At 31.6% G+C, this 27,181-nt stretch overlaps 2 protein-coding genes across 5 annotated transcripts; one reads left to right on the top strand and one right to left on the bottom strand.

Annotated features, from left to right (window-relative positions):
• Positions 1–3,203: 3,203 nt before the first annotated feature.
• On the top strand, positions 3,204–7,812 carry LOC123898826 (transcription factor bHLH123-like). Of its 3 annotated transcripts, none has more exons than XM_045949842.1 (7): positions 3,204–3,908; positions 4,337–4,898; positions 5,534–5,632; positions 5,772–5,837; positions 6,244–6,303; positions 6,576–6,626; positions 7,078–7,812. In XM_045949842.1, exons 1-7 carry the CDS (start codon positions 3,583–3,585, stop codon positions 7,225–7,227), a joined length of 1,314 nt encoding a protein of 437 aa, XP_045805798.1. In that variant the 5' UTR covers positions 3,204–3,582; the 3' UTR covers positions 7,228–7,812. The 3 variants fall into 3 exon arrangements, with proteins under 3 accessions (XP_045805798.1, XP_045805797.1, XP_045805796.1); XM_045949841.1 differs by having other exon boundaries at positions 3,208–3,908; positions 4,340–4,898; positions 6,244–6,309; XM_045949840.1 differs by having other exon boundaries at positions 3,208–3,908; positions 6,244–6,309.
• Positions 7,813–13,779: 5,967 nt separating this feature from the next.
• LOC123899606 (NAD(P)H dehydrogenase (quinone) FQR1) lies at positions 13,780–16,699 on the bottom strand. Of its 2 annotated transcripts, none has more exons than XM_045950778.1 (4): positions 16,554–16,699; positions 15,111–15,204; positions 14,569–14,831; positions 13,780–14,341 (listed from the first exon to the last, which is right to left on the bottom strand). In XM_045950778.1, the coding sequence occupies exons 1-4, from the start codon at positions 16,574–16,576 to the stop codon at positions 14,110–14,112; spliced, it is 612 nt and encodes a 203-aa protein (XP_045806734.1). In that variant the 5' UTR covers positions 16,577–16,699; the 3' UTR covers positions 13,780–14,109. The 2 variants fall into 2 exon arrangements, with proteins under 2 accessions (XP_045806734.1, XP_045806735.1); XM_045950779.1 differs by lacking the exon at positions 16,554–16,699 and adding an exon at positions 15,873–16,016.
• Between the last annotated feature and the right edge of the window lie 10,482 nt (positions 16,700–27,181).

The following is a 27,181-nucleotide window of genomic DNA, read 5'->3' as shown; positions in this document are numbered from 1 at the left end:
CTTATATTTTGGGACAGAGTAGTAACATTTTTTAACTTTAGATAACAGCTCAAAAAGTGTGGCTAAAAGATAAAAAACTGTGGCATAAACTTTAGGCCACGGTCTGGCCAAAACTTTTGAATTGTGGTTTTTGTGGCCATCACATATTCTCTAAGACCACGACTTTTCAATTTTAGTCTGCAAAAATAAAAAACTGTGACCGCTCCGGTTTTGAAAGACAGTTTTTTTCAACCAGGTTTAGGCCACAATTATATATATTCTCGAATTTCATCTTCAATTCATCTTTCTGTAAAGCTATTATGAGTATGAGTAGCTAATTTCTCTTTGTATTAGGACTAATGTAGTTAATTAATTGTTTAAAGGATAATTTTAACATGTGCCTAAGGGATGTTAGCACATTTTAAAAAGTTTAATATAAAAATATTTTCTTGGTACTTGTGTAATAAACCTTTTGGACATTAATTTCTTTGAAATATTTAATATTAAGTTTCTTTATTTGGGTAGCTTATCATGTGTTTTTAGAGTACTCCCTCTGTCCCGAATTATAAGAGAAAATAAAAAAATCACACTTATTAAGAAAAAGTAAAACATGAGAATTTGAAATATGTTTTTGTGGGTTTTCCTTGGAATAAGTTGCATAGGAAGATGTAAAAACAATTTTTATTGGTTGTTGTTTATTGAGAAAAGAGTAGAGAGAGAAAATTAAATGCAATTTGCATTTAATTTAATGAGAATAAGAGAAAAACATTCTTGAAAATGACTTTCTCCCTTATAATTTGGGACAAAAAAAATGAGTTTTTTTCCCTTATAATTTGGGACGGAGGGAGTACATGTTAATATTACCTTTGTTTAAATCTTAATCCGAATATTATATCTAAAAAATGGTTTATAAGTAAGAGACAATTCTCATCTTACAAGCCAGTTTTGTAAGGTTAAGTTAGATTCGACTCTTAATTCTAAGATTTTTATCACAAGCACAAAAGTCTAAACCATCTCTCTTGCCATGAAAAATTAATTTTAAAACAATTTAAAAGATAATGAGATAAACTAAATGGCAAATGTCCTCACATACCCCAAACACACAATTAAGTGCATTGTACGTACTCGCGATCATAGGTTCTGGACATACACCGACTTCTTCCTTCGGTCCTTCGTCTTCTTGTCCTACAAATAAAACATGATAAAATACTACGGTATGATAGGAACATGTTAGCAATCAACAACATAAGAGAAATGATCAAGAGAGCATGGTATGGACTACACTCCATAACTCTAAGATGGAAGGAAATTACGTACTCACACCTAGCCATGGTAAGCAACATGCATAACTAAGTAAAACAGAAAACTAAAACTAATTAAGAACACAAGAAAATAAACTAAGCGAATTTTATTAATACTTGTAATTGGTTACAAGAGTGGAGATGAATTCTTACAAGTGAATAATGTCTTATTTATAGCCTAAGAAACTTGATTTCGTCAATCTCAGTATTCATAAAGACAAATTGTTGATTCCTTATGTCGGAAAGCTATGGCCGTACATGGGCTCACATGAGTTGTGAAAGAGATTTGCTACACAAATCAACTTTCTGACTTGCCTGACATGACCATATTGACTATGGTAGGCTTAGGGGGTGTCAATTTGATCTATAAATGTGAATTCTCGTGGGAATTGTCCTGTTTGGAGATATGAAGATGGGGATGGAGGAGAAATCCCCCCCCCCCCCCCCCCCCCCCCCCCGAAAGAGGTTTGCTAATGAATGAACCAAGCTAGGTGAATGAACCAACTCCCTGCAACAAGCGACAACAAGAAATATCTAACTCTTTCGAGCCAATCAGTTCGAAATCAATATCCTAGATTAATACGAATAATAATGGCGAACCTTCAATCTTGAGACCTATTAGTTCCGGCGAGAGAACCCGACCGCTAACACAGAAGCTAATCCTCACACCAACAACTCGCTATGACAAAAAATTAACACCAACAAGCAACAATGACCACAAATGAAACAACAAAGCATCTCAATCGTGAATCCAAGCCCTTTCGAGCCAACAATCTAGAAGCAAGGAATCTAGATAAAAAAGAGCCACTCGAACTGTCAAAATCAGAAGCAGAACCACAAATGAAGATTCGGTAACGTCGAGTGAGCATATTAAGTGAAAACGAAGCCAGCAAACAACAACAAAGGGTCTAAAAATGAGCCATCACCGTTGAAACCACATGTGGCGTCGGTAAACATACCCTTGCTGAATTAGAACAACCCAAACGGGGTTAGACGGTGGTGCAGACATGAGAGCGGATCGCTCCACCGAAATCCAAAGCTACATCGTGATAGTACCTATTTGGATTTTAGGTGAAGAAGGTGGAGGTGAATGGCGGTGTGGCGGTGTGCGAGATAGGAAGAAGGAAAGGGTGGTGAACGACGACAGTGGTGTCCTGCTTAAGTGATTGAGCGGTTGAGAGGAAGAAATGAAGGAGTGGTGAGGCAGTGAAAATCCTAGCAGAGTAAAAAGGGTGCGACAAAACTCCATCTTATAAAGTTAGGCTCTATTTGGTATAAGGTCATATTTTGAGCTTATAGCTTATAAGTTCATATGACCAAAATCACTTTTTTTTATAGGAGAACTTTGTTTTCAAACATAATAAGATTCTTACACTTACAAATAATCCATAAAATGTTAGCGATAAAAGAAAGAATGAGATGTTTAAAAATGAATTTTTATACTAAATGATTTATACAACATATTAACATCATAAACAAAAATTAAAATAATTATATATAAAAATTGAAAGTTTCTATTAAAGTATATTATTTCATTTCTAGATTTTTAATACAATAACTTTTGTGCAAAATGCTCTTATATTCTAAGTCACAATTTCAAGGATTTAAATGGATGAAATAAAACTTTACAAATTTCCTCATCTATTATTATTATTATTATTATTATTATTATTATTATTATTATTATTATTATATTTCCTCTCTAAGATGATAATAATAATAATAATAATTTTTATAATCAACCTTTTCAAGGATGTGTCATTTTCAGAAAAATAAATAAATAAAAATTGATTAAAAAATCTTAAGACAGCAAACAGCTAGAAGACCTACAACTTTATTAATTAAAGAGAAGCTACAAAACAAAAACAAAACAAAAGTCTATATAAAAAAATGAACCTAAATATATTGATTTTAATTCCTATGTCTTATCAAATGACCCTTTGAATTATCAAAGTGTCAACCATATTCCTGTTAGTCGGTTACAAATTTCTTCATTCATTCTTATCACTGTCTTTCTCTCTTCACCTCCCAATATAAATACATGAGAAGTTAAGAATCGTTTTCCATCCATTTTTATCAAACTCTTAACTCATTCACATATATAACCAAACTTATATCTATTTTATTTTTTCATCACATAAATAAACTATATACTACATATTCTTATAAGTTAATTATAATTTATATTATATATATAGATAGTGAAAGTTGAACCAAACTACAACATCAGAATCAGAATCAACTTATCTATATACAAAAAAAATTATTGAAGCTAGCATTTGTTGGATTAATTCATCAAACTATGGCTGATGATGATCAATTTCATAATTCAAGTGGAAATTGGTGGGACACAGCATCAAGAAATATCAGATTTGATCATCAAAGTGGAGGAACATCACAATCTTCTAATTCCTCAGCCATCACCAACAATAACAACATAGTTGATTTTGGTTGGCAAAATTCAGATATGGTAGAGATAAAACCAAGATCTTCTATGGAAAATTCTTTTCATGATACTCAAAAACTTCAACAAAATCAAGACTCTTCAACTTCTTCTGATCCCAACTTGCATATGATGGGTTTAGGCCTTTCTTCTCATTCCATGGATTGGAATCAACCTTCTTTGATGTAAGTGTGTTATTAGTCTTAATATAATAATTAGGTAGGAAGAAAATTAATCAAAACTACTATTTTTTTTTTTAAACTTTCATTTTCCATCTCTATGCAATATGGTGATGCAGCTTTATGAACTGTTAGATTTTGAGAAAAAAAATTTCTCAAAACTCATCTGTTTCTAAAGATGCATCACCATGGTTTTAAATTGCAATGAAGATGACACGTCCAAATCAAGAAATGGTTCAAAAAATTGCAATAAGGGTTGTGACTGCGAACAAATGTGGCCGACATGATCAAAATTGCGGCTGCAGTGTGGTTGCGGAGACTTGAAAAACCATTTTATTTTACGGCCGTAATTTATTTAGTTTTTGAATAAAGTAGAAATTTTCTTCATGAGCTAAAATTTGTGACTTTTTGTGGTGTTTATTTGATGATGATAGAAGAGGTGAGAAGGGAGCTGATAATAGTTTCAGCACAATGTTACAAGAGAATTTGAGTTCAACAAGGAACAATTTTGAGCAAGAAAATGTGATGGGGATTTGTCAACAAGTGAATAGAAGTAATTTCTCTTTGGATCAAAACCAATTTAGTCCTCAATATAGTTCTGGAGATAGCAATGTTATTACAAGCCAATGTTTACCAACAAATTTTCAAATGGATTCTTCAACTTTATATGGAACTCCTCCACCAATTTTACAAGGTTCATTTGAGAATAGATCCATGAGTAGTTTTCCATATCCAACAAATAACTATGGATTAAATTCTAATAATGAGTTGAATATGAATATGCCTTCTAATGATTGGTCTAATAAAGTTCCTCAATTTTTGATGAGAACTTCACCTCCAAAACAACCTACCAATAACCAATTGCATTTTACTAACAACACCCCCTTTTGGAATGCTTCTCATGAGGGTGCTAATTCCATCAAAGATGTTAGGTCAAGTTTCTTCCCTTCTTTGCAACCTCAATTCTCCACCCCAAATTTTGATCAACACTCAAAGGTATTAATTACACAATTTTTTTGTAAAGCAAATTATTTCACTTTGCTATACTATATACCATATTTTATTGCATGTTTGTAAAATGCATTATCTAATTTCTTTTATATGTCATTTTTCACTTTGGTATATTTTTTTTAAAAATAAATTCAAAAAGTAGAAATTATAATTAATAACGGTGATACTAGTGACAATTTTAAACAATTCTCACATATATATGATTTAAACTTCGTCTTCTAACATTATAAAGTCAAACTTTTATCACTAAACTGAAATATTATAGAGGGACTTCATTTTTTTGTCATTTACATTATATTTTTCTGTATGACTATGTATATAATTTGTGTAAATAGCTTTTTTTGTCTAGCAGTATATAATGGTTAAAAATTCACTTTATAAATAAATGTGAGTATCAGAGTTCGAACTCTAATTCCTACATATTACATGTAATGTTTCTACTAACTCAACTATCCTCGCGAAGACAATTGGTGTACATAGTTACTAAGTCATATACTTATGAACATTATACACCTTGTATTGGATGGTGTATAATGCATGTATTATTGGGATGAAAAAATGAAGAGTACATGATGTGGTCTAAAGTTTCATTAATTCATAAAGTAACAATTTTTTTGCAGAATATATCTGAGGTAAATACTGTGGTGAAGAAAAGTGGAAGTGAGCCAGCACCCAAAAGGACCCGTAACGAAACCCCATCAACTTTGCCAGCTTTTAAGGTACAATAAGTGCAACTAACCTTTTAACAATAAGGGAAACCTTTAACCTTTTTATATTTCTTTTTTTTTTTTTTTTGAGTTCATAAACTTATGGATATCAATTTATGAAAATTGTTATTCAACTTTTTTTCCCTCTTAGGTGAGAAAAGAGAAGATGGGAGACAGAATCACTGCACTCCAACAATTAGTGTCTCCTTTTGGAAAGGTTAGTTTCAAATAAAATTATATATATTGATCATTTCATTTGTGAATTTAAGTTTTTTTTCGTCAAATAATCTGGTGGTTAGAATTTTATTTTTAAACTTTGAACTTACATATTTCATGCAACGTCTCTATCAATTGAACTATGCTCACGGAGACATTTGTGAATTTAAGTTATAAGCGGAGAGAAAAAAAATTAAATTTACGTATTATCAGTTATTTTATTTGAACATCAATATACGGATATGTATCATAAAATATTTTTATCTCTATTTGATTTTTTTTTCTTTTACAACTTACTTTATTTACATTATACACAAAAATTAAAAGAGACTGTATTTGAGATAATTTTTTTATATATTTTAATGCTTTTTATTGATAAAAGTTTATAAATTTGTTATATTTTTCAGACTGATACAGCCTCGGTGCTTTCTGAAGCCATTGAATACATCAAATTCCTCCATGAACAGGTTACAGTAAGTCCCACAACCCTTTTGTAAATTCTTAATCTTAAAGCTAAAAAAATAATGGTTAAATTATGTTTCTAGTAAGCCTTTATAATAAAATATCATTAATCATATTTATGAAATCACTAAATTGTGTGAAATCACTTAATTTATGAAAATATTGTTAGTGACTAAACTTGATAAAGTGATAATTTAAAAGATTGAAAACATACTTAAGTCAAAAAGTTACTAAGTTTTCATCTTATGATATATATGCTTTGCGTTTTTACCAACAGGTTTTGAGCACACCATATATGAAAAGTGGAGCTCCAATAGAGATTCATCAGGTAGCTTAAATATATAATAATTCATTTCCATTTTTTTTTACACAATTATGCATTTCCATTAAAAATTGAATTATCTCATATTTTAACCTCTCTAATTATTTAAATAATTATTCCATTTTTTTCTTTTCTTTTTAATATAATTTATGTAATTAAAATTAAAACAATACTTTCACTCTAACTGTATAAATAGAAATGTGTTATTCCCATACACGTTGATGCTTGTCATTGTTATAAATCATGGCTGCATTGCATTATGATTCTTGATATTTCGATGAAATGCGGATAAATGCAACTGATGCAGCCTCAATTGGTTACACAAGCGTCAAAATATTGTTTACATTTCCATCTCGACCTCAATGAGGTTACGGATTATAACTATGAACTATGATGCTGATGATTTTTCCCTTCAGTTTGTGTTATAATGTTTTTTTTTTAACTTTTATTAATGCAGAATTCAAGCAAATCAAAAAAATCCGAGAGTGCAAAGCAAGATCTTAAAAGTCGAGGACTATGTTTGGTACCGGTTTCTAGCACATTTCCGGTGACTCATGAAACAACTGTCGATTTTTGGACACCAACATTCGGAGGAACATCAAGATAATATTAATGGATGAAAAAACTATGTTGTGACAAGGAACCAATATCTTGCAACTAGGGCATGCATGTGTAACCTTATCAAACCTAGCCAAGTTGGGAATGATAAAATAAAATAAAAGAGAAGAAGCATGAAAGAAGACAAAGAAGGCCACTTAAATATGTAAAGTTAGTTAGTTCTAATGAGGGAAATGGAAAAAGAGAGAGTGAGGGGAAGGGAAAAAAAATTGAAAGAGAAAGAAAAGGAAGTGACTACTCTTCAAAAAGATAGCTATTGATGGGCCAACTACATTCAGAATTATTTAGGGTTTGGGAAATATTTGGGACCATTTGGAGTTGTAATAATTGAAGTATTATGCTTGCAAGCATGGGATTAGAAGAATGACAAAGATGATTCAAATAGGTAAAATTCTAATTTAGAGAAATATTTGGAATTTCTACGGTAGCTACGAAGTTATTGGATCAATATCTAGATTTAACTATATTGTACGTAGATTTTGATCCAAGAACTTTGCAGTCATTGCGCTGCGCTTGTGTATCAATTGCATCAAATCCAAATTCGAAATCTTAGTTACTTCAGAGTTTTTATTTCTTTTGTACTGAGTTTGAGTAATTTTTTATACTGTTTTTTTTTTTTTTATAAATTCTATTTGTGATAAATTAGAAAATCGAATTAATTTTAGAAGTATTTTGATGATATTAAGTGAATGTTGTTGTTAGGAGAGGTTTTAAAACATGTATTGTTTTAGAAGAAAATAAAAGGAGATGCTTTATGAATTTCTTTGTAGCTATATATTGTGAATAGAGCTGGCACTACCTTTAGTTCAAGGAGGAAAAAAATAAAAAGAAAATTTATTTGAAAGAATCATTGAATTATAGAAATATTGTAGAAGGAGTAAGTGAAGGGATACTTCATTTGATTGGAAATCTCACTTTTGATTTATTTAAGTGTTTGGAATATTTGAGTGGAAGTCAGAGGGGACCTACACAGTCTCCCTTTTAGGTTTTTAATTTTTTTTTTTTTTTTCAATTCAAATGTTTATTTATTATTTAGCATAAGAATTTAATTAGAAAGATATTTATATATTTTAGATGCTTTTTCACATGCTTTATGCTTTATACCGAATGGCCACACATAGGGGCTTCCATTGGAAGTATGTGTATAAAGAAGAAATATATTAATCATACATATTTTATATTATATCCTAATATCCTCTCGAAGAGGACACATATGGTCCTAATTTTGAATAAAGTATATGCCCGTCATTATCAATTTTGTTTTCTTTCCAAAACAAATGAATACTCTATAGTGAAAATCATATAAACCTATGTGGAAAAAAATGTCCATGCTTAGGTTTAAAGATAGTATATTTTCGTTTTCGCGTATACAGATAAGTTGGTAAGAAAATTACATGTATTATACAGAGATTAGAGTTTGAATTTTGGTACTTCCACTTATTATATTTATTAGTCATTAGATTACTTGACAAAAAGAAGATAATATATTTTCTACTTTCTAAAAAAATTGATTGTATTATTGTACAGAGAAAGAAAAGAAAACAAATACATAACAATACACATTTATTTTTTGTCATAACCCTCTAATTTCTAAAAAATTTAAGCCCTAATAATTCAAAATTTGACAAAAAAAACCTAAGTAAAAATTAAGCCCTAACATTAACATTTATTTTTTCCGATTAATTCATTTTTAATTAAATATAATTCATTAATCATAAATTATTTATAGTTATAAAAACAACTATATTGACAAGCATGGGTGGATAAACAGCCCGGAGGGTCTTGACACTTGTCCAGAGTTTGATAAAAAAAAATTGGTATTTTAGGGATTAGTTTAGGGTAAAATTAAAAAAAAAAATTTGTTCAAAACTAAAAATTTTCAGTACAAAACTGATATTTTACTCAGACTTCATAAATTTTTTGACTCCGCCATTTGTTTACAAAAACACAAATTTTTTTTTTTAGCAGTAAAAGAAATTCAGTATTATTAATTTTGTTCAAATAAATAAACAGGTCTCGGTGCATATCTCACCACTCCTTTGGATGTTGTCAAAACGTAGGATAATTACACTTGAATGGAAGGCAAACGAGCAACAAGCTGCGCCGCTAATCCTTTTTGAATGGCAAAACCAATCCTTTTAAATACTACATCTAGAGACCTCGGAGACACCACATTGCTATGCATGACTCTTTGAACTCTTTTCAAAATATTCACAGCATCTGGAGCTAGAAAGCCAAACGTGTCAAACGCAAATGGTATAAACGCATGTTGATTGTTAGAACACGCTCTCTCATGTTTGGCCACTTTGCTTGAAGCAGCTTTGAGGGCTGCCTGTCCTACAGTAAAATCCACATTCGTCAATCCCACAAGTGGGGATACTCCAGTCAAGTCCACACATGCATGTTTTCCTCCTTCCCATCCGTACACCAAAATATCGGCTGGCCTCAATGTAGATCTCCCTTCCAGTGGGCCAGTCAAGAAGTTCACAGGTGCCTCTTTCTTCACAGATACGCCTGCACGCTTAAAAACATCAAAAAGGACATCCCGAACAAAGTCATGTCTGTATTTGAAGAAAAAGAAATGATCATATACTATCTTTTATATATATAGTCTTCTTTTTTTTCTTTTTTTGAATAATATAGTCTTAACATTTTAAACCTACATGATTGATATATATCTTTGAAGACAATTTTACATTGCTTTGGCTTTGCATCTATTGGCTATAGACTATTTGAAACGATATATTTGGTTCTTAACCATGTGGGTGGCGCCATTTTTCTGATTAGAAGTACTTTACCAAATCTCACTTTATAACTTCCCTACCAAAGATTTAGACATTGATTAATGCAAAAATCGAGCATATAAAGCATTTATTCATTATTATGTTTAACTATGATAGCCTGTCATTGGGCTCCACGTCATTTGATTAGCCTAATACCTGCCCACAAAATTTGTCTTCACTTAATTATATATTGTCATATGTGATGATCAATATTTTTGAAAGGTGATTATAAAAAAAATTAGAAAGGTCAAAGTGTGTGACTGAGCTAAAATGACCAAATATGAATAAGTTATCTTCGTCAAAGTTGTTTTACATATTTGTATTAAACTGATCATAAGAGTCATATATGGAAATAGTTGGTCATTTATTTTTTGCGTACTGCTAAGAAATAGGTATGTTTCAATCTAACGGTCATCAACGTGACTAGCTGCATAAATGCGAAAAGAGAAATCACAATGTTGTTTGTATATTAACTGTGATTGAGTGATTCTGATTTAAATATGATTATTTTAAAAATCAAGTATTTTAACCGATCGTTAGTTGGTCCAATAGTGATTGGCGATAAACTCAGTAGGGAGGAGCACAGTTCAATCTCCCGCAACTGTGATTCGGAAGGTGCTGGAATCACTTAATATCAGAACTGACCTCCAAATCAAATTAGGTCATCCAGTGAGTCGGATACTGGTTTTGAAAACCAACAAAAAAAAATCAAGCATCTTTGTGTTGAACATCATTGGTACAAAATAATTTTTTCTCATAGCTTTAGCATAATTTTTTAGACTTGAGGAAGTTGTTGGCGTGAATATGCCGCTTCCTTTCTAATAAGAGATATAATATTATAATGATATTATCATGGCATCATTTTTCCATCTTTTAAGTAATAGCCTAATAGTATTAAGAACAAAATTTGTTTCATTCTTTTGGGATTGTTTCTGTCGTATGATTCTGACATGATAGTATCAACGAATTGTCATTGGTACCAAAGATTATACGTATATATGGATAGAAAAAGGATTATTTGTAGTCATCAAATTATGTATAAGTCACCAATTATATGAAAGATTCCATAATTATTTCCTCTCCCTTTTTTCCACTCTTTATGTTTATGCCATGACCTTCTTTTCTAGAGACAAATTAATATTTGCTTGAAATTCACTTATAGGTGGAATATTGTTGAGCACTAATTTACTAACAAAGTTTAATTGCTTATAGAAATATTTTGTTGGGACAGAAAAACTCATTTTATGTGGACATAGAAAAATGTTTAGCACTAATTATTAAGTGTATTATTATATGATTTTAAATTCAAGTTACAATTTTGCTATATTCTAAATATTACATAAAAGTTTTGGATTTGCAACAGCCCAAAATTCCACGCGCTTCTGGTATGTTTGGTTGTGTGCGATGTGTTGCCGCAATTGTGTGTTTAGGGGTTATATAACGTGCCTCTAGAGCCTTGCAGATGCTGAAACAAACATATGCTAATTAAGCCGGGAACATGTTGGTAAATATTCGGTTGAGATCAAATGATCTATAATTTAATGATATTTGAATTTATTAAAAAAAAAAGCAAAATTTTGAATTTGAAATATGGATTGTCGAATGCATGGAATCGAATCCCACAAAATTATGAATAAATGTTTCTGCAATTTTATTGAAAATGGATTACATGCAGCAGATAATCTAATGGAGTCACAGTTTTTAGATCACACGGCCTACAAAAAGAAAACTTATTTTTATCTAATAATTTAATAAAAACTCTTTAAATCAAGACCATCTAATCTTAATCAGACGATCTTTAATGTCTGACTGCATGAGCATCCCGACTCCACTCAATCCGAGTCCAATTTTATTGCATATAAACTATAACTATGCTTATTGTCACTAATCAAACTAGCACAAGCTAAGAAATAAGAATACATTTGACTTGTAAATGCAAAGATTCCATTCAAAATATATATATATCTGAACATCATGTGTAGTAATGTCAGGCTTGTTTGATCATATTATTTGAACTGCTGAAATTCATGAGCGTGGCTAACTTTAGCTGATGTAGCTTCAGAAAAGAGAACAGGACAGAAAAAAGCACTTTTTGTCATGAAATGATGTAGCAAGATGCTCTGCAAAACCAGAAATAGAAACTCAGTGAAATAAACTAATGAGAAGAAAATGGGACCAAAATAGATAAATTACAAAAAAAGAACTCTGTGTGTTTGAATCACATGACAATGGATTTTTCTTTCATAACAAAGAGTAGAAACCAATGTGGATCTGAAATTTTCTTTCCATGACTGCCTATTTTTGTTTCATGGACTGTCCTATCATTTAGTGCCTCTATAGTATACAGTATATTTTAATTTCAATCAACCATATGATAAAATTTTATTTTATTTTGCAAAATAATGTGGGAAAGAAATGAAGTTCAAAATCATAGCATAAAGAGGATCTAGCATAAGATGTTTTATATAGATAGGACAAAACTTAAGTGATGTTGTATTTTAAATAGGTCTCTGTACTAAACAATTGTAAAATAGTTATATTTATGTTCTATTTATATTATTGAATTCACACTCCAAAGTTGAAGTGTGGTTGAAGAATAGTTAAAAAAAAAAGGCACATAAAAATACATTTTAGTTTATCAATTTAAAAATTTTGTATAAATGTGACCATACCAATGTTTGGATCCAAATTCCAATATAGGTAATGCCAATAAAAATAGAAATTGAGAAACTCAAAGTAATGAGAAAATTACTTATAACTGTGAAACTATATCGAAAAAGTAAAAGTGACTGAGATGGAAGTAAAAAAACTTTTCCTATTGTAGAAATACTATTCTCGCATCATGAGTTCATTTGGACGTGGTTTTATTTTTTTGATATTTGTGGTTTTAGAGAAGCTACATATTGTAGCTTTAAGATGAACGCGCAGTACGAGATAAGTTAGAAAGTGAAATGGTAAAAAGATCAGAAGTTCGATTCCCGCTCTTAATAAAATTGACAAATACTAACAAAAGAGCGAACGAGTGGTAGTGTTAACCCCACTGAGAAAACAAACATATGTTGTGTCTGAAATCTGAGTGTAACTATGTTTGAAACAAACACCTTTTTTATTTGAAATTCAAACATTGGTTTACTATGTTGTAGAAGTTTAGTCCTTTCTGCTATACTCAACGCCGTTTGTACATGAACATATGTACATTATAATTTATAGTTTGATATCATTCTAACCGTAAATAATTTTTAAAAATAAAAATACTATCTCACAAACCGGTCCACCAAGCTAGGAACAGGCATAAGACCAAACTTTGAAATCTTTTTAAAGCCCATATTTAAATTGGATTTTCAGCCCAACCCTAAAAAGCCTGAAACTCAATCAAGGCCAGCCAAAAGTTATTTGAATAGCCCATTTTGCTATCTGAACCTACATTGCCTTTTCCAAACAACTCCACCTAAAATTTTTAACAATGAAACTCTTACATAGATACACAATGGGATAAGATTTAGGTGATTGCTCTTAACGACGAATTATGTTTCGAATGTGTGAATGCGTGTGTGTAATCAAACTGCAGAGGCAGATCCAAACAATGCAATATGTATAATATACAGGGTCAGCCCAAGTATAAAGCAGCCCAAGTCCTAGCTTTAGACCTCATTTTAATATTCGCTTTAGGCCTCAAATTGTGTTGGGCCGACCCTAATAATATAAGAGAATAATAAGGCCAATGCCCTGCCAAACTAGTTGATACAATAACAATGTAGTGTACAAAAGTTTGCTTATTCGAATTAAAGTTCATTATATATAAAATACAAAATATAGGAACAAGTATTTTCCCAAGCTAACAAGAACAAACATTAAAGACAAACTTTCATCAGTCAACAAATTTTCAAGAACAACTGCATCCTCTAACACACATAATCCAAAGCATTTTATTTCTGTAAATTGGAAGAGAAAAAAATATTTGTAGCAACAGAAATATAGAACAGATATATTCTGAGTCTAAAATATGGTAAACTGTAATGGTAATGGTTTTCGAGAAATATTTCGGTGTAGTTTAACATATAGTATATTGTCTATAGATGATTTCAACATTAGGCAGTTTCTTTGAGTTTCTTTGTGATGGTGGCAAGATATTTCCCTTGATGGAATGCTTGCTTCAGTTCAAGCTCACTTGGCTGTCTCGAGCCGTCTCCGGCATATGTTCCTGCACCATATGGACTTCCACCTTTCACTTGCTCCATCTCAAACATGCCAGCTCCGAATGTATAACCGATTGGGACAAATATCATTCCATGGTGAACCAGCTGAGTAATAGCGGTAAGCCTGCAACGTATCCATAAGTTTTAAAACATAAATATTCACTATCACGGTAATGGATTAAGGGCTTGTTTGAATTGCGTTATTTGAGCATAAGCACTTGCAAGAGTATTTTAAAAAGCTTATTGAAACAGATGATGACATGTCCATAAGTGTTTATTCCATAAGTGTTTAATTAAGTTGTTTATCCGAACATGATCTAAGAAACAAAGTACTGAGACAGATGCTCTTACGCTGTAGTCTCTTGTCCGCCGCCTTGAGAACCGGTGCTGTAGAAGATTCCGGCAGGCTTGCCTGCAAGCTTTTGTGTTCTCCATAAACCACCGGTAGCATCTAGAAAAGCTTTGAATTGAGCAGCCATCATTCCAAATCTTGTTGGGAATCCAAACACAAAACCATCAGCCTCAGCGAGTTCATCTGGGGTGATGATTTGTACATCACTCTTCGGTGGTGCACTCATCTTACCTAGCACTTCCTCATCCAGTGTCTCAGGTACCTGTTCACAGTTCATATAGACAGTTAACTTTCGCGACAAGTTTTTAAGTGGTTAACATAGTTCATATAGCCGCTTAATTTCGTTCAGTAGATGGTTAATGGATATACCAATGTCGAAAACTCATTAACTACCTACTCGAACTGCTATAACTATTAAAAGAATTGTGGAGAAAGTTGACAAATTTTAGTCGTTCGAATAACACAACCGGCTCTGGAATGAGCCTTATCTAACACGACGTAATGCAGAAGGAAATGGAAATTGTGTAACACAAATACTTGCCTGCCATAATTTGGCCTCAACGCCTTCCACAGAAGCAGCTCCTTTCTTTATTTCTTCTGCTAGTTTCTCCACATGTCCATACATGGAGTAGTACCTGTCAAAACAATGCATAACAGTAAATTTAGCGAATTTGTCCGTGAACTAAAAACATGAGATCCGAACTAGCAGAGAAACAATTATGATCCTAATTCAACCTTGTGGAATCATTTGATTTTCAAACCAATTAGAAGGATTCCATAATTTCCTTTTCTTCTTCTACTCCTTCCAATCCATTCTAAATCGAATAACAATTCACGCTATCAAGTTAAAAGTTGATATTACCAACAGATTTGATTACTGAATAAACCTTATATGAGACTTGCAGAAAAATATAAATTTGAGATTTTCACAAATGGATTATCATTGAAACTAGCTAATCTAATAGCGAAAAAGAATACAGAAAATCGTAAAAAAATTAACCAAGCAATCGAGATGAGGGCATTATTAACATCAGTGCTCCAACTCATTTGAGATTTTGTACAATGAAAACTGTAATGGTTGACAAATGTGCTAATGTTGATTTTGTGCAAAGTTTCAAATCAATGATACTTCAATAATTACATTAAAAACCAGCACATTCCCAAATATGAGATCTTAGTTTATAAATTGACCAACACATATTTTTCTTACTGAAAGTGATCAACACTATAAATCTCAAATAAAATGAAAAAGTAGCAGAAAATTGCAAAAGTACAAATACAAAGTTGTTTTTTTGGGGGTTACCGTGATATTGGTACAAAGTTTTCATCGCCATTAGCGATAACTAATCTCCGACGGGGAACCTGTGGGGCACACAAGGTGGGTTCTCCCCTCCCAACCGAATTTTTTCCACACTTATGAGCCAGAAATCAAACCCATGACATCAAGACCCTTACCACTTTGACGAATTCATCGTTGATAATAAAAAGAGTATTTAAATATCTTAATTTCAATAGATTAATAAACCAATTCAAATAAAAAATTAAAATAGTTTGAAAAATTTCAATAGATTAATAAACCAATTCAAATAAAAAATTAAAATAGTTTGAAAATGTGCTTTTTGTGGCAGAGGATAATTCCAATTAGAACCAAACAAAATGCAGAACAAGCCAAACACACACTAAAGAAAATCCAACAATGTATCAAATCATAGAAAATCGAAACAGTCCAAGATCTTAACAGAATTTTCAAAAGACTTGAAATTTAACAACCCATTTAAGAGTTAAACAAAACCCATTAAACAAAATCCAATCTTGATCAGCATCAATGAAAAACCACAGGACCAAAAAAATAATAAAGAAAGCAAAAAAAAAAAAAACCACTAACAACAAGAACAGAGCAAATCAGAGATTAACAAAGTTAAACAAAGTTTAAGAATTAAATAAAAATTGATTCTTAGTAAAGGGAAAGATTAAAGAAACATACACAATGTAAAGTTTGACAGCCATTGATGAAGTCTTCAAAGGTCTTTCTCTTTGTGATTCGAATTGAGAAATGTGAGGGATATAAAATGTTATATATAGACGTGTTTATTATGATTATGGTGTTGGTGTGGAATTCTGAATTTTTGATATTTGATTGATTAGCTTAGCTTGCATAATAATGATATTTAATTACGGTCAAAAAAAAAACTTACCTTGCATAATAATGATAGTTAATTAGTGGTTAATTACTTTTCCTTAGAATGTTTCTTGAATGAAATGACACCGTTGGTAAGAAAATGATTAATGATGATGATAGGATGGTGTCACGCTCTTCATCATCATTATGGTCTTCATGTGCTAATGCGATTGCTCTGGTCAATTTTTGTGGAACGTTACTTTTTTTTTTTTTTTTAATAGACAAAATGATAAAGCACATAAATTGAGAGTAGGTGTCCTATGATGATGTGGTACCAATGAAATTCATTCACATTTATTTAAGTCAAACATAATTAATTTTTTACCGCAAAGTAATTTAGACTACTTTTATTTCCATTTAATTATATTTTATGTATTATATTCTATGAATTTATATTTTGGACCTAATTGCTTCGGATTTGTTTGCTTCTTCTTCAAATTATTTTACGTCTCAAACAACTTTCTTCTTCGCGTAAAAAAAAAAAACTTCTTCTTCTTAAAGCTTTCAATCTCTGTTGCATCCTCCACCACCGTCATGTTAGCATTCTACGACTCATCCGCTTTTGTGTTATCCGATGTCAATCTTTACTGCAGCTTTCGCCACCGATCTACCGGATTTCTTCAAGATTTTAACCGTCAAATACCCCCTTAAAATTTTAAAATTCGTCAAAAACCCCATGAAATTTGGAAATAGACAAATACTCCCCTGAAATTTTAAAAAGTCAATCAAATTGCCCCTTGCACTACCAGTCAGAGTCCACGCCAGGGGGCAATTTGATTGACTTTTTAAAATTTCAGGGGGTATTTTCCTATTTCCAAATTTTAGGGGGTATTTGACGAATTTTAAAATTTCAGAAGGTATTTGACAGTTTACTCAGGTTACGATATGCAATAGACACGAGTTTTGTAAGGAATGATCTAGTAATAAATAAAAAAGATTTGTTTTGCCTTTCCAGAAAAGGAAATAGAGACTAGGTATATCAAGTAACGTACTCTTAAACTTGTTTAGTGTTTAGCTGATCAGAAGTAAAAATTTAAAATAGTTCATCCGAACTAAAATAAAGGTCGGACCATTGTCGGAAAACAATCACACGGAAGCTTGATCGATCACAAGTACGGTCTACCTGAAATTTATCCGATCAAAATGAAAAGGTTCGACTATTTTAGCAAGACGAACTAACTCTTGAACTTGTTTAGGGTTTAGGGTTTAACTATTGATCATAAGTAAAAATTTAAATAGTTCATCTGAACTAAAAGAAAGGTCGGACCATTGTGGCAAAACAATCACACAGAAGCTTGATCAATCACAAGTGCGGGCTACCTGAAATTTATCCGATCAAAATGAAAAGGTTCAACTATTTTAGGAAGATGAACTAATTCTTGAACTTGTTTAGAAGTAAAAATATAAATAGTTCATCTGAACTAAAAGAAAGGTCGGACCATTGTGGCAAAACAATCACACAGAAGCTTGATCAATCACAAGTACGGGCTACCTGAAATTTATCCGATCAAAATGAAAAGGTTCAACTATTTTAGGAAGACGAACTAATTCTTGAACTTGTTTAGAAGTAAAAATATAAATAGTTCATCTGAACTAAAAGAAAGGTCGGACCGTTGTCGGAAAACATACACACAGGAGCTTGCCCGATCACAAGTGCGGTCTACCTGAAATTTATCCGATAAAATGAAAAGGTTCGACTATTTTAAGAAGACGAACTAACTCTTGAACTTGTTTAGGGTTTAAGGTTTAACTATTGATCACAAGTAAAAAATATAAATAGTTCATCTGAACTAAAAGAAAGGTCGGACCATTGTTGCAAACCTAAACCTAATTTCTTTTTCCCCTCTTTTTTCTAAGATCGACATCATGTCAACCAACGTTAATTTATGCAATGATTTAAAGAGATTGAAAAAATAAATACTATATACTCCATCTGTTTCAAATTACTTGTCGTTTTAGAAAAAAATAATTAAGAAAGTGTATTTTTGCACTTAATTTTCTATTATACCCTTATTTTAATTCACCAATAAGCTTATTTTGGTTTTTTCCACGCACTTTATCTTTCCAATAAATTTAATATGTTATGTACCAATTTTTTTTAAAAACAAACATTTTTTTTTAAAACTTAAAAAAACAAACTTTAATTTTCCAAATATATAAATCTTTTACGGTTTCAACAACTCCTAAATATTTGGAATTTACATGAGTGAGAGTGACTTAGATAGCTAACAATTTTTTTTTTCTAAAACGACAAGTAATTTGAAACAGATGGAGTATTTACCTTGGAATAACATGAATTATTTTATTTGATTTTTTTTTGAAGCATTATTTGATTTCATTTAATAAATGTACAAGTGGAATTGTATATTTAAATTAAAGATATTAGTTTTTTTTTCCTTTGTTGTTTTTGTTCTCTTATTATTTTTATTTAAACTAACATTGATATATATATATTTATTTTTTCGAGCCTATAACATTGTTTTTTTTTACTAATAACATTGATATTTTAGAATCAATATTTAACATTTAGAAACAAGCATTCAATGATCAAATTAATTCTAATTATATTTACACATAGTCTAAAATATAATTAAAGAAAATTAGTAACATAAAATATAATTAATTGAAAATAAAAGTAGTTAAAATTACTTTATGGTAAAAAATTAATTATGTTTGACTTAAATACACGTGGATGAATTTCATTGGTGCCACATCAGCATAGGGCAACTACCCTCAATTTATGTGAGGGTAGAGAAGTAGTCACCCAAATTAAGTAAGTTTATAATTACTTTATCATTTTTGTCTATTAAAAACTTACGCACATTGACATTCTACCAGCAGAAAGATATATTTATAATTAATGTCTAATCAATATCAAATAATAAACATCAATGACACTCTACCAAAAAAAAAATTAATTAATGACTTGTCATTTCGTATATATATAATAATAAAAAAAGTAAAGTTCAGTGGCGACGATATTTGATGTATCTTTCTTATATATAATGGTTATAATTGAAGTGGAAGAACTAGTCACAAGAACGGGGGGTTTGAATTGTGACCCTTTTTAAAAATTAATCCTGCATTCTATAAAATTGATTTCAAGTGTATACTTGGATAAATGTTAGTAAATTATAGAACAGCTTGGTCTGAGAACGTTCTCTACTGCGTGAGAATTCAAATTAAATATAATGAAGTGCTTTGTGTGATGTGCGTTTACAGTAAATAAAAGAGAATAAGGAAGAGAAACAACACACAAACAATTATCCTGATTCACCCCCTAATAGTATGGGCTACTCCAGTCCTCACGCTCCTGTGAGATTATCCACTATGAGATACTACCGATCTCAAATTACACTTCTTCCTTGATCTAGTCCAAGATCATAATATTCCAAGCTTCACTCGCTTGATCTACCTAAGTCCTCCAGACTTTATAAGGTGTCACTCAATCAATAGTTACGTATTGACTTGAGCCAATCTTTTACAAATGATGATGGTTTGGATCTTCAAGCTTTTACAAAAACTCAAACAATTGAGAAGCTTGTTACAATAGAAAAACTCTCAGTTCACTCAAATGATATACTGATCCTAGTATTGAGATTACAGTGTTTGGAGTGAGAGAGATTTAAATAAAGAGACAAAGATGTAACCACTTAAAAATGGGTTATGTTGAAAAGTGGTCTCTTGAGTTATTTGCTTTTAGAAACTCAAAGGTTAGTTTGAGAAGCAAATAAAAACACTCTAAACTCAGAAGTATGATGAGAATGTAGATCTTGAGTGTGAGTGATAAAAGAAGAGTTTTATGACTTGTAGACAAAAACAAGTGATTGATGATTTGTAGCTTCAACTCTTGCTCTTCAAAGGCACCAATGTCTTCTATTTATAGTTGAGGTTGTGTCTTCAGTTCCTTGGTCCCAAAGGAAGTCTCTAACGGCTAGTTTCTTCAAATAAGACAGCTCATGATGATTTGTTGAAGAGATACGTGCTGATTGTTCTTTCTCAGAATGTTCTCCAGGCAATTCTTCAACTTTTCAAATAAAAGAGCCAGTATTGACAGCTTGCAGTGAGTTGTAGATAGTTGTCCATTGCTTTTCTACCAAGTATAGCCGTTACAAATCATTTAAACACGTTTTGGCCAGCTGTAGATGAGTTTGCATCTTTAAATGTAAATGACAGTCATTCTCAGCATCGTTCTCAGAGTGTTCTCCAGACTGGATAACATATGACTTTGTTCTTTTGAAGCAGATTTGATGCATGACAGAAACCAGCTGTAATATGTAGAGGAAGCAGCTGTATTGTCCTTCGTGGAACTATTCATGATGTAATTTCCATGTACATTCTTCTTGAACAAAATAAAACACATGGGAGAATGTTCATATAATATCCTTTTGAAATTACATGACAACTAATAGTTAAAGTTATGTTGTTCCATTCTCATTGGTCCTTGAAAAATCTGTCTAAGCATATTTAAGACAACTTATGTGATCTTGCCTTGAATATTTCTCCTTGTGCACATGCTTGATCCTTAAAAATAATCAATGGGGAAAATCTTCTTTACACAAATATTCCTTGCCTTAAATGATCTTGATATTGTTGAGATTACGTGAGTTAATTCCTATGATAAAGTGCTTCTTTGTCTTGAACAGAGTTGACTTAAAGAAATAAGTGTTTTTTCTATGAAGCTCGTTCTTGGAGAGAATGAAGCATGAACTGTAGAATGTTCTCAGAGAATTCTTGAAACAACATTCAAGATTTTCTTCAAGGAGTGAGACACGTGATCTTGATCAATTAACTTGAAATATTGTTGCTGGAAAACTTCACATAATTCTTCTTTGATGTTTTGCACACATGGTTGTTTGCTTATTGAGTATCTTTAAGATTCTTTAGTGGAGGTGTGAAAGTACTCATCATTGAGAATGATTAAAACTTTTATTTCTTGTGCATAAGCTCCTTTGAAAAACTCATGACCATCATTCTCAAATGTTGTCATCTTGAGAAGCTTTGGTAAAATGATACTTTAAGTAGGTTTTGAAGATCCTCAATGAATGCATCATTCCCATTAATATTAATTGTAGTAGTAAATCCTCAAAACATATAACTCAAAAACTCATTGTAACCCTTGTCACATAAAATCAATATATTCTTGAGTAGCTTGTGATGCAAATTTTTCCATCCCGATTCTTCAACTATGATCCTCAAATTCTTCCTTGATTATTCAATACTTGTTGTGATCCTTGTAGTGATGAGGAAGACAATTAACCATGAAGCTCACTTTCTTGCTTGATCCTTCGATGAATCTTTTTATGATTCAAAACAACAGTCTTTAAAAATCTTCTTGAAGCTTGTGATACTACTGTTGTGATGATACTCCAATTCTTTCATTGTTTGAGTATATAAATGCACTTGTTGACGTGAGTAGCCTCTAGCTCGTCCACTTGCTAATATCTATCTTTCAACAAAAACTCAAGTGCAAACATCAGTAGATCATCATTCATAAAACTTAACATTTATTCTATAAGGTTTGTTGTCATTAAAACACTAAAATGGATTTTGCCTCAACAATAATATGCAACTAGGTTAACCCTAATTTGCATATGCAATTTTGTAGGGAACTTTTTCACTATCTAATTTATAAAAAAAGAAAAAGAAATGTGTTATCAATGGGAATCAAACCCAGGTTCACTTGGTATAAATAAAGTCTTTCAACCACTATGGCAAGTAAACCATTTGCGATTAAGATTACGTCCACAAAGTGATAACCATATCGAAACTTTACAATTGGTAATAAATCTTGCCGTATTAATTTGTTTGTTTATACTCAAATAGGAAAGATTTCATATATCATTTAACCACCATGAAATAAATTTTATTTAACTCGAACTTATGTTTATTGATATTGGAATTATGTATTTAGTATACATATATGAAAATAAAAAATTAAAATTCTTAATTGTTAGAATTATTATAGTTTTTTTTTTTTTTTTGCATATGAAATTAGACATTATCGATTTAAAAATAGAAGTTAATTTTTTTTTTGTACATGAAATTAGACATTGTCGATTTCAAAAAAAAAAGCCTATGTAAATTTATTTTTTTTATCAGCCACTAAAAAAACACAAATCTTGAAAAAAAAAACCTATTGATTTCTTTTTTTTTTTTATAAGCAAAAAAAATTATTTATTAGGAATGTTTTTAACCTAATTTAAAAAAGAAATTTTTTTGATGTTCTACATGGGTTGACTCCTTTGTCAAGTTTGCTTGGCAGTGAGTTGTTTTCACCTTTTAAGTTTGATTATACATTAAATTGTGTTTATGCAAAACCAGATTTTTAATTTCCATTTATACCGTAGCTATTATGTTTCAAATAATAATTAGACATTAATGATTATTGAAACAATTTGAAATATACCGTAATCATGTCACTTTAGTCCATATTCATAGTCACAATTAGAATCAAATCGAAAAGAAAAAAAAACTATTGATGTAAAAATTCTTTGTGCATCATAGTTATATATATTATTAAAGAATATCACTCATACTAACACATTTTACAATCTTCACGTAAAAAAAAATTCTTTTCACATTTCAATGGCTCATGTTAACAGCTTTGTCACACTTGCACTTAATTTACTCAGGGGTGTGTATCAATTTTTATTATGTTTCGTGATTTATCATCTTTATTTTTGAAATCGATATTATTTTAAATTTTTTTGCTAACTTTATTTTTTAATATATATTAAAACAGGTCCTTTGAATCCAAATCCTTAATCTGATAGGGAGAAGTTGGTTAATGAATTACAAGTTAGATATTAGACCTTACGGTCAATTTCCAACAAAGTTTGTGTGGAAGAAAGATGGTTGTTTCTGGTCTCCCCGATAGAAAGTTTTTTCAATTGGTAGGATTCATTATGTCCCGCCAGGTTATGGTGAGAAATTTTATTTAAGGATATTGTTGAATTACGTCAAAGGACCCACTTCCTACGATGATATCAAAACAATTAAAAATGTATGGTACAAGACATTCAAGGAAGCTTGCTATGCAATGAGATTTATTGATGATGATAAGGAATATATAGATGGAATCAAAGAGGTGGGACATTGGGGCACAACAAATGTTTTAAGAAGATTATTTAAGAAGATTATTCGCTATTTTGTTGATATAAAAACTCAATAGCGAAGAGAAAGTACATGTTGACTCTAAAAAATTCAATTGTTGACTTAATTAATGAGTACATGTTGTCATTGATAGACGGTGAAGAGAAAGTATATTTGAGCTACAATTTTTCAGAAAATGATAACTCTGGTTTCGACAGGTCGGATGATATATACACTCCCGAATTTTAAATACAATTACCTGTTCGGGTCTTCCAAATCACAAGTTAAATTTGAAAGTTGGAGTTACTGTTATGTTATTGAGAAATATGGATCCAGCTCATGGGTTGTGCAATGGAACTCGGTTGATTGTTACAAAGGTGAGACAATTTATTATAGAAGGAAAGATAATATCAGGTGAAGGTGTGAAAACACAAGAAGGGGGGGGTTGAATTGTGTTTTAGCTAAGTTAAAACTTTTTCAAGTTCTTAACTCAACTATATTCGCAGCGGATAAATAACACAAATAATAATAAGAGAGAGAGAGAAAAGCACACAAGCAGTTTATACTGGTTCCTCTCACAAAACGAGAGTAGTCCAGTCCCCTTGCACTTCCAAGGGAGTTCACTATAATCACACAAGATTACACCTGCTCAAGCACACAAGCAAGAGACTTCTCAACAATGCTCAAGCACACAAGCAAGAGACTTCTCAACAATGCTCAAGCACACAAGCAAGAGACTTCACACTTAAGCACACAAGCTTAAGTTACACACTTAAGCACACAAGCTTAAGTTTCCTCAAGTAAATAGTAAAGTATATAAAAATATACAAATGCTCTTAGATGAACCTAAATAGAGCAAATACAAATATTACAGAGTATTTGGCTAAAGTGCAAAAACACTTGAGAAAGGTTCAGAGCTTGTATATCAGAGAGTTCAGAGTTTGTTCAGCGCACGTTCAATTCTTGATAATTGTATATTTGTTGTAGCTGAATCTTCTAGTATATATATACCACTAGAAAAGAGTCGTTGCAAAAGAACCGTTGGAGTTGATAAACTTTTGTCTTCAAGCAGTCTGTCTTGATGCAGTTGGTTGTATCCAAAACTAAGAAAGAGTTTCAGGTACTTTGACTACTGCAGAGTGGACTTTCCTTATTCAGCTAACAAAACTGAAGACCCACGTTCTCAAGATAGGACAGACAAAACAGAGGTAGCTGAACTGATCAGGCTTGAAAGGTCCTTTTCTCCATTGGTAGAAGAGTTGACTGGTGAAAGGAATCTTCACAGCTTTCAAAGAGATCTTCAGAGTTTGATGAAGCTCGTAGACAGACAGAAGTACTGAAGTCTTCATCCTCTGAACGTTGTAACCTCTGAAGTCCAACATCTTCTGAGCGCTTGTGAACTTCTGAGTTCACATCCTCTGAACTCCACTCAGGACTTAAATGATGCTTATATCTGCGCACTCAAAATAAATTTTTAGTCCTTCCAATTGTTAATTAATACTTTGTTATCATCAAAACCTTTATAGATTTAGGGGCAAACATTTTTAAATCAATTTTGTTCCAACAATCTCCCCCTTTTTGATGATGACAAACATAAGTATTAATTGACAATTGTTGTTAAATTAACTTATCATGTTTCTCTTAGGTTTCTGAGGTTTGCAAGCTCCCCCTAAGATTGATACTCCATAAAGTCTGAACTTTATGTTTTATCCATGATATTTTAATTTAGTATAAGATTAAGATGTTTGAAATAGAACAAATTTCATATCTTTCTTCAGAGTGAGAGGTTTGCAAGCTCTCCCCCTAAGTCTCATAAGGCTAAGTTAAAATTGCACTCTTAACTTATCCTTACTTATGAAATTTATTTTAGTTTCAACTAACTTAGTCTCCTCCTTGAAATACGTAAAACAACTTAAAAGTAACAACTTTTAACATAACAGATAAAAGCGAGATAAAAGGCGTGGTTTCAGTTTTGGAACATAACAATTAATGCGTAACTACTCCCCCTTTTGTCATTATCAAAAAGTAAGACAAAGTTATAAAACCAAGACAGTCAAAGAAGAAAGAGTGGTTGTTACAAAGGTGAATTAATTTTAAAAACAAAAACCAACGCGCTCAAGGGTTTATAAAAAGGAGCGATTTAGCATGCCTGCTTCACGTAAAATCAAGAAGAAACAAGTGAAGCAAGAGAAAGTAGGAATAATGAAAAGATTTAGTTTACGCATCGCAGAGTTTAAGAGAAAGAAGAACGAAGAGAAACGCGAGGACGAAGAGAAGGATAAAAAAGACAACAAGAAACCAGAAGATGCTGAGATAATAATCATCTCATCAGACTCTGAAGCTGAAGAGAATGAAGATGATGCTGACTATGTGGAGTTCTTGGCTAGCTATGTTCCAGAAGAGGAACAGGAAGAAGAAGAACAAGAGCAAAACCCAGATCCCATTGAAATTTCATCAGAGGATGCTGAGGAGAAATCAGAGATTTCTTCTGAGTTTTATCCATCTGATTAGGATTAGGTTGTCTTTTTCTTTTTCTTTTTACCAATGTACTCTACATTATCAGATCATTAATAAAAATTTTCGTTTTTTTAAAAGCATCTTGTGTTCTTGTGTTCTTATTTATAAAAAAATATCAAGTGGACATAAAATAATTAATCAATCAAAACATAAACAAAATCTTGAAATAGATAAACCAGAAAAAGTGTTCAGAAGGTAAACAAGGAAATAAACATGACAAAATAAGTAAGCAAAACATATGAAGAAAATGTGCATAGAATCCTAGGGTTTCTTAAGAAGGGCTAAGAGTTGGTCAAATTTGTCATTCAAGGATCCCACATTGGAAACTAAACCATCCACCTTGGTTTCCAATGTCTCTTGAGCAGCTCTTTGACGTTCTAGACCTTCTTGCTGTTCCCTCAGTGCTTCTTGAAAAATCTGCAACTGATCAGCCATAGCAGGAGCTTGATCTTCAATCACAGGTTCTGGTTCTTCAATCATAGGTGCCTTGCCTTTATCAGAGGGTTCTCCTTCCTCTGGATAGTCTATCATCAGCACATCCTCTTGATTCTGAGAGGCAAGCACATCCAGTACATCCTCTTCTGTGGCATCCTCAGTAGGTAGCTCATTTGCCAACTCAGCAACTCTAGCAGCAGCTTCTTCCAGACGTTCAGTCTCAATCCTTTGATCCTCAAGACGTTGCAGAAGAGTAGAATCAACCCAGCAATCTTGAAATTCAGACAAACGCCTCACAGCAGCAGCTATAGCAACAAGCTTAGCACGCTCATGCTCTTCATGATTGAATGGCGTTAACCTTTTCAACTCAGCCCTAGCTAGATTGT

This window comes from Trifolium pratense, linkage group LG7 (genome assembly GCF_020283565.1).
Source record: "Trifolium pratense cultivar HEN17-A07 linkage group LG7, ARS_RC_1.1, whole genome shotgun sequence".
NCBI lineage: Eukaryota > Viridiplantae > Streptophyta > Magnoliopsida > Fabales > Fabaceae > Trifolium > Trifolium pratense.
The sequence above is the reverse complement of the archived record's forward strand: the minus strand, read 5'-3'. Positions and strand labels throughout refer to the sequence as shown.

Excerpts from the sequence above, each read along its gene's own strand:
- LOC123898826 (XM_045949840.1), top strand. The coding sequence starts at position 3,583 with ATGGCTGATGATGATCAATTTCATAATTCAAGTGGAAATTGGTGGGAC. Across the intron at positions 4,899-5,533 it reads ATTTTGATCAACACTCAAAG|AATATATCTGAGGTAAATAC; the intron begins GTATTAATTACA and ends ATTTTTTTGCAG. Across the intron at positions 5,633-5,771 it reads CAACTTTGCCAGCTTTTAAG|GTGAGAAAAGAGAAGATGGG; the intron begins GTACAATAAGTG and ends TTTCCCTCTTAG.
- LOC123899606 (XM_045950778.1), bottom strand. The coding sequence starts at position 16,576 with ATGGCTGTCAAACTTTACATTGT. Across the intron at positions 14,832-15,110 it reads TTGAGGCCAAATTATGGCAG|GTACCTGAGACACTGGATGA; the intron begins GCAAGTATTTGT and ends AACTGTGAACAG. Across the intron at positions 14,342-14,568 it reads GGCGGACAAGAGACTACAGC|GCTTACCGCTATTACTCAGC; the intron begins GTAAGAGCATCT and ends GATACGTTGCAG.